The sequence below is a fragment of the Galeopterus variegatus genome, unplaced genomic scaffold, assembly GCF_000696425.1.
Source record: "Galeopterus variegatus unplaced genomic scaffold, G_variegatus-3.0.2 Scaffold5112, whole genome shotgun sequence".
NCBI classification, from domain to species: domain Eukaryota; kingdom Metazoa; phylum Chordata; class Mammalia; order Dermoptera; family Cynocephalidae; genus Galeopterus; species Galeopterus variegatus.
This window is the reverse complement of record NW_007731223.1, coordinates 89,490-96,844: the sequence shown is the minus strand read 5'-3', so window position 1 is coordinate 96,844 and position 7,355 is coordinate 89,490. Positions and strand designations below refer to the sequence as shown.

The 7,355-nt window shown below is 31.2% G+C and overlaps 1 protein-coding gene across 1 annotated transcript; it reads right to left on the bottom strand.

The window, feature by feature from the left end:
• Nucleotides 1-2,743: 2,743 nt before the first annotated feature.
• On the bottom strand, nucleotides 2,744-5,408 carry LOC103604384 (low-density lipoprotein receptor-related protein 1B-like). The gene is made up of 4 exons (XM_008588944.1): nucleotides 5,304-5,408; nucleotides 5,018-5,169; nucleotides 4,461-4,585; nucleotides 2,744-3,297 (listed from the first exon to the last, which is right to left on the bottom strand). Exons 1-4 carry the CDS (start codon nucleotides 5,400-5,402, stop codon nucleotides 2,768-2,770), a joined length of 906 nt encoding a protein of 301 aa, XP_008587166.1. The 5' UTR covers nucleotides 5,403-5,408; the 3' UTR covers nucleotides 2,744-2,767.
• Between the last annotated feature and the right edge of the window lie 1,947 nt (nucleotides 5,409-7,355).

Genomic DNA, 7,355 nt, shown 5'->3' with positions numbered 1-7,355 from the left:
TATGAAACTACTAGAAGAAAACATAGGGAAAACACTGCATGAAATAGGAAGCACTTTTTTGAACAGGACTACAAAGGCACAAACAACTAAAGCAAAAATACACGAGTGGGGTTGCATTAATCTTAAAAGCTTCTTTACAGCAAGGGACACAATCATCAAAGTGAAGAGACAACCTACAGAATAGTAGAAACTATTTGCCAACTATACATCAGACAAGGAACTAATATCCAGAATATATAAGGAATTTAAACAACTCAATAGCAAAAAATCAAATAACTCAATTAAAAAATGGGCAAAGGACTTGAATAGACATTTCTCAAAAGATGACATACAAATGGCTTACAAGCTCATGAAAAAATGCTCAACCTCACAAATCATCAGGGAAATGCAAATTAAAACCACTATGAGATGTCATCTCACTCCAGTTATAATAGGTATTATCAACAAGAGAGAAAATGATGGCAAGGATGTGCAGAAAAGGGACATCTTGCACATCAATGGTGAGAATGTAAATTGGTACAGCCACTGTGGAAAACAATATGGAGGTTCCTCAGAGAACCAAAAATAGATCTACCTGATGACCCAGCTATCCCACTACTGGGTATATACCCAAAGGAAATGAAAACAATATAGCGAAAAAAACACCTGTACTCCTACGTTTATTGCAAAACTATTCACAATAGCCAAGAGATGGAATCAAGTTACATGCTCATCAATGAATGAAAAGTGGATTTTCATAGAAGTACAGAGTAGAATAATGGTTACCAGAGGCCGAGAGAAGCGGAAAGGTCGGGGGGAGAAGTAGTGAACTAATGTGTACAAAAATACTCTATCTACCCTAAATGAATCATTGTGTAGTATATGCATGTATTGAAACAAAACACTGTATCCCACAAATATGTACAAGAAAATATTAAAATAAAAATTTTAAAAAAGAACAATATATTTTCTAGTATATAATTTTTTGAGGAAAAATTGAATCCGGGTGTTTTAAACCATGATATATTTAATCTCTATATTTGAACTACCTAAAAAGTATGAATAAACACAAAACTGTAAAAAAAATATACAGATTAAAAATTTATTTTAAATATTTTTCAATGTCTTCGAAGGTTATAATAATGAATCAACTGCTTGTTGATATAAGTAACACCTTCTAAGAAAAGTAACTATATTTTCAAAAACTAATGTAAAAAGAGGATTGTTTTACAGTTTTACAATATGTTTAAGTCTGGCTCACTAGAAGACAGCTGGATTCTCATACCTGCTTCTTCATCCTATCAGTTGTGATATGTTAGTTGCAGTTTATAAAGAAAATCCACCCTCACACAGCTATGTAGTTGAAAAAAGGAGGAAGTGTTTTAATAGCTTTTCTAGATAACTCTGGATATTCTTTTTTCATACTACGCCAACACATGTCAAGTGATAGTTATTTAAAGGTTAGTTGCAGTGTGAAATCTGAAACCATAGTGATGAACTTTTCATACTCTATTACATTAAAATTAATTGGTCTATCTCGCACTTTGAATGGATCATTTACCCATGCATGATTTTACCATGTCATTTGGGAAATATTGGTTACCTGACTTACGCATACCTTCCAAATGTTGACACATTTTATTATGCAATACCCCAAAATCACATGAGTTAATATCGCCATCCATCTAATCAGAAAAGCCTTTAAGTAATGGGAAGCTGTCAAGCTTACTGTGGTGGATATAAGTCTTCCAAAATTCTGATTTTCACTTGAAAGCTTGATTTTTATTTTTTGCAACTAACGCTGTAGATCATTTTTCTAGAAGTGCCAGACTCACTGTATTCATTCTTTAGAAAATGCCTGCCACACAACCAGGCTTGAATAACTATAGTTTAGTTATTCAAATCTAAATGTTCATTAAAAAGAAAATGATTAAATCAATTAGCTTGCTCTGGGTAAAGAATTAGATACAAGCTTTCAAAAGAATAAGATGGAGCTTTATGTACTGAAATAAAAACTTTGCAATATATATTGTAAGTGCAAAAAAGCAGTTAGCTGAATAATACATTTAATATAATTCCACTTTTGTAATTAAAAATGATACACACATACATAAAGAAAATTTTGGAGACATGACTGCTGTCAATTATGGGTAAGTGAATGGTATTGATTGTTGTAGTGAAGAGACAAATTTCATATTTAAGTCCACATTACTTCAACACTCTATAATAAATTTAAATATTTTTTTCAATTTAAAAAGTAAAAAAAATTGATCTCAGTATAGTGATATTGGAAAAGTGTGGGTTATATGGAAATCACATAGAGATAAAAGAGAGAAGTCGTGCAAGAAATAAGATGGTCCTTGTAAAAGTTGAATGACAGGAAAAAGGTTTACCCCTGAATTATGTGGATAATCCACACTGAATATCATGCTTGAATAATTATGTCACATAACATATTAAAAAATAGATCATTTTTATAATAACATCTCAAGACTGTACATGTTTAAATATATATATATATATACATATATATGCACACAAAATAATCTCTGACATTTATCTGAGAAAATATGATGGACCCAATATACTAGGCAGATATTCTTGAAGATATAGTTTTTCCTACTGGAAGAAAATCAATTAGAAGAGTTTTGAACTGAAAAATTATTTTCCATGAATTTTAATACACTTACTTGTAAGAAACAGTATGATGAAACATACTGGAAATTCCATGATTAAAAGTTAATAATCATAGTATACATGATGTACATGCTAGCAGTTAATTGCTTCTTTAACATTTGGGGAGTTGGATGATATAGTCATATTTATTCTTGAATATAAACTCTAGGAAAATGTAATTGCTACACGCAATTACCACTATTATTTCTCTAGTAATCCACATGATACTCATTTCCACCAAACTACTTAAAATTAAATTGTTGTACTTACTTTCAACAATTACTTGTCTGTCTTCCCAGTTATCATTAACAAGCTGTATATTTCCAAAGTGTGCATCACTGTAAAAGATTCGGTTGGTACCTTTTCTTCTTTGACTATAGTCAAAAGCCAAGGCTATGATATTCTTGAAATAATGTGGATTCTCATATGGCCTTATTGGAGAATTTAAATTTGTTTCATCAGAAAGATGTATACTTTTTAATATTGTTCTCCCTGAATAGAGCAAGTAGCCTTCATGCCTTAGGCAAGTAACTCCATCGTCTGCCAAATATCCATGGGCACAAGCACAACTTCTCCGGGAATTTCCTCTATAAAGACAGAGTTGCTTACAGCCACCATTGTCTTTGGCACAGACATTGGTCCCTAAGAAATAAAAAAATATATATATACAAAACACATGTTTATGATTTTCTCTTGTTTTCCAAATAAGTTTTTTTCTTATAGAAATAATAACAATTTATTGTCTTTTTATTCTTAATTTTAAGACGAGTCAAGAAAAAAAATCAAACCCTATAAAGTACTGTTTTCTAATCACAGCAGTTTAAAATCTTGGGTTTCTTATTTGAAAGATCACATTCTTCTGCTTCCTTCACCATCCAAATAAAATCATTAAAACTTTCCCTTAATGAGCCAGTTAAGTGTATAAATCTTTTTTGACACTTGATACTGAGATTACAATAGGTTTTATATATTGTCATCTTTGGTACAAATAACTGATTCACTCAAAAAGACAAACTGAATTCACCAAAAAAACATGTACTGCTTTAAACTGTGTGTCTGTGAGTTATGTCAGTGTCAAAGAAATTTGTGGTTCCAAGGTGCCTAACTTCATAAATGTATCAGATGTAAGCTTTTGCTCCACTTTTGAGTGAAGACATAATATGCTCTTAGGATTTCTTCGTGAAGCTAATTTTCCTCTATGAATCCATAATTATCATCTCCAAAATGATTATTCCTTTATTTGATGTAAAGAAAATTAATTATAATTTGTTTCAATGAAGGCAGATTTAAAAATACCCAAATCACTCTCATGTCAGTTTCAAAATACACATTATAAGGAAATGATGACTTCAAGAAATGTTTCACTCTAAAAGCATCAACTTCCAGAGCCGTGACCACTTTATACACTAACATATAATCCAAAACAAAAACTTCAGCCGCTTTTTACTCTCTAGTATTCTAATCATGCTTTTTATGTTTTGTCAAATCAGTATATCTATCAAGTATTTTTCATATTACTAACCCAAACCTATACTCAAGACACGCCTAATATGTAATATGTCTGTGTACGTATGCTGCCATATACAAGTGTACCTATTTATGAACTACTACATATTCATTTCACTAGGCTACTACATGAATTTTGTAGGACATTAGATGCAAAATATAAATACATAAAATAAGGTTTTGTGGTTTTGAACTAGTATAAGTATTAACCCCAACTTAAATTCGACAAATTTATTAAAAAATGAGACATAAATAACATAAAATACATTTATTACATATATTCCTTTAAGAGTGCTAACCTTTCTCTCTTACTCGGTTAAAGATTTTAACCTCCTTCAGGTTGACTCCAAGGCCAGTTCTCATGGTTACCATTTCTGTGGCATCATTCTTGTGGCCCCTTCTGACGGACCCATTAGCATGTGCTCTGCCAAAAAAATTGAACATACATGATCAACAATCTTCAATTAATTAAAATCAAGCCAGTTGTTTAAGCTGAAGATAACAGACGGCTGTGGCATCATTCTTGTGGCCCCTTCTGACGGACCCATTAGCATGTGCTCTGCCAAAAAAATAGAACATACATGATCAACAATCTTCAATTAATTAAAATCAAGCCAGTTGTTTAAGCTGAAGATAACAGACGGCCAAACAGAAGTGAAAGAAACCAACTTTAGTCTGTTATATTGAAATTCTTGGGCCTGGAATAGCAAGAGTGCCTGATTTTTCTGTGGAAATCACATGGTTTTGTAAGATCCTTTTTGTGACCTTGCTAAAGAATGGCTTATCCTACAAGGGTAAAGCAACTGGCACTGAAATAACATTTTGAGACTGAAATACTTATAAAAAAATAAATTACCTGTCAGACCAGTAGATGTAAGCCCCAAAGACTGCAACTGAAAACATATCCACATTGCTCCCTGACAGCACCATCTCACGATTCCTTCCAGTCTCAAGGTCAATTCTCTCTATCTTGTCTGTGCGAGCATCACACCAGTACAATTTATTTTCCTAAAGATCGATTGAAAAGTAATATCACAAGCTGTTTTTGATTGTTGTATTAAGAAAATAAGGGAACACTAAACGTGAACTAATGCAAGCTGGCAGTTAATGTACTTTAAATACTCGAAAGAAATCCAACAGACCTCGTAGTCAATGGAGATGCCATTCGGCCATGCTATTCCCATGCTTACAAGGACAACCTTCTCTGAGCCATCTAAGCGAGCCTTTCCAATGCAGGGCATTTGTCCCCATTCAGTCCAGAACAAGAAGCTGAAATCAAATAGTTGATTTATAGTAATATATAGATAAACACAAAAAGACAATAAGAGCAGTAACACCCAGTAACAGAACAAGAATAATATATTTTAGAAATTAAAATGTAAGTTCATTTATGTTTGCCAAAAAATTCACTTTTATTGTAAAAAATATTTAACCAGCCATAGAAATCATGAAGATGGTTTCAAAACCATACCAAAATACCTTTTTTTACATGCTATTTCCTGTCTGAAATGCTCATTTAAAACCTATTTGCCTAATTTGTTTCTTTTTTGCAGATCTCAAATATTTTCTTCAAGAAGACTTCTGTTTCTTTTCTCATTATTGCATCACATACTCTGTCTCATAATATAGAATGGCAAATCTACACTTGTATTTCTTTACACTGATTATTAATATTTTTTGCCCCCACTAGACAGTAAGCTCAATGAGGACAGTGATCTTTCCTCTTTTTTTCCACTATTATACCTACTGGTGTTCATTAGAAAATTTAAAAAATAAAAATTAGTGGTAAGTAAATATTTAATTTATGAATGTACAAATTGATGTGTCATAACTTTCAATTCTGTCCACTTGAATAGTTGTTAAGCACAACTATTCAAGTTTGAACTTCATAAATTATCTGTGAAGCCATCTTAAACCATGGCTTCATACAAAAACAAATACTTTTATTTTAGTTACCTCATAAAATAAAATGAAATGTAGAAGGAATGTGTCAAAAAATGTAATACAGAAAGAAAATCTAGCATATGCTGAAATGAAACTATATATCAAATAATAAAATGTAGAAAACCAAAGTGTATATAATCCATGCATTCTTTCACTCATTCATTCAACAAATGTGGTATTTATGTAAGAACACAGAAATCCATGCATTTAGATAAACATGACTCATTTTAATTTGATGTTACGTCCACTGAAGTTTTCACCCAACTATCAGATAACAGCAATGACTAATTTTGAGAAAAATATGGCAATCATTGATTTATTCAGGCAAAAATGGGTCTATATTTCCATGCATATCTGAATATATGTATATATACACATATATATATATATATGAGTGATCATACAAGAAGAGACAATATAAGACTGTGTATATAAAAATTAAAGACCTATACTCATATTTTCTATATATCCTATGGAATTACTGTATTGTTTAACCATGAAGAAAAGGTATTTAAACTACATGAAATATATGTATTCTTTTTATGCATATTATTTTGATTTATTTTAATAGTTCATATTTTTTCCTGAAAATGCTGTATAAAGTAAATGTCTTGGAGTTTTACAACCAGACAGAAAAAAAGGTGTGGCTAGAATCCCAAGAATATTTATTCTGAAAATACTTTCATTCATATTTACAAGCTCTATAAATCAGAAAGGGGAAACTTTGTAGCAGGAAATCCAACTAATATTTTATTGGTAATAGCTTGGTGAAGCAGGCATGAAAAAAATCTATACTTGCATTAAAATCAAGTTTTTTAAGACTTTAAGGGATTCTCTCATCGGATTAAAAATCATTTTTAAAATAAAATAACTGGGAAATAAAATTTATTGCTCCATTTAATTTTCTAAGGACAAATGTCATTGTGTTAAAATGGCAGGGGATGTTACACCGTGAAGGAGGCCCTGTGGGAACCTGGGCACACACGTACTTACTTATTCAATCTGATTCTTATCATCTACTTTTAATATACTCCAAAGTGTAAATATAGAAAGAAATGTATATTATAGACATTTTAATTAATATTAATCTGCTTTCAAATGCGGATTAATATTTAATGTATTATTAAATGAGTAACAAAGATATTATTTTGAGTGAGTAGTCCAAATAAGCCATTTAATGTACTTAGACCTATGGAAATTATAGCTCAGGAAGTTAAGGATCCACACTCACATGACCAATAAGGGGTAAG

Bases quoted from the DNA above. Each gene is read 5' to 3' on its own strand.
- LOC103604384 (XM_008588944.1), bottom strand. From the start codon at position 5,402: ATGCCCTGCATTGGAAAGGCTCGCTTAGATGGCTCAGAGAAGGTTGTC. The intron at 5,170-5,303 runs GTCTGTTGGATT...ATCGATCTTTAG, and splicing joins GCATCTCCATTGACTACGAG to GAAAATAAATTGTACTGGTG. The intron at 3,298-4,460 runs GTTAGCACTCTT...TTTATTTCTTAG, and splicing joins TAACCGAGTAAGAGAGAAAG to GGACCAATGTCTGTGCCAAA.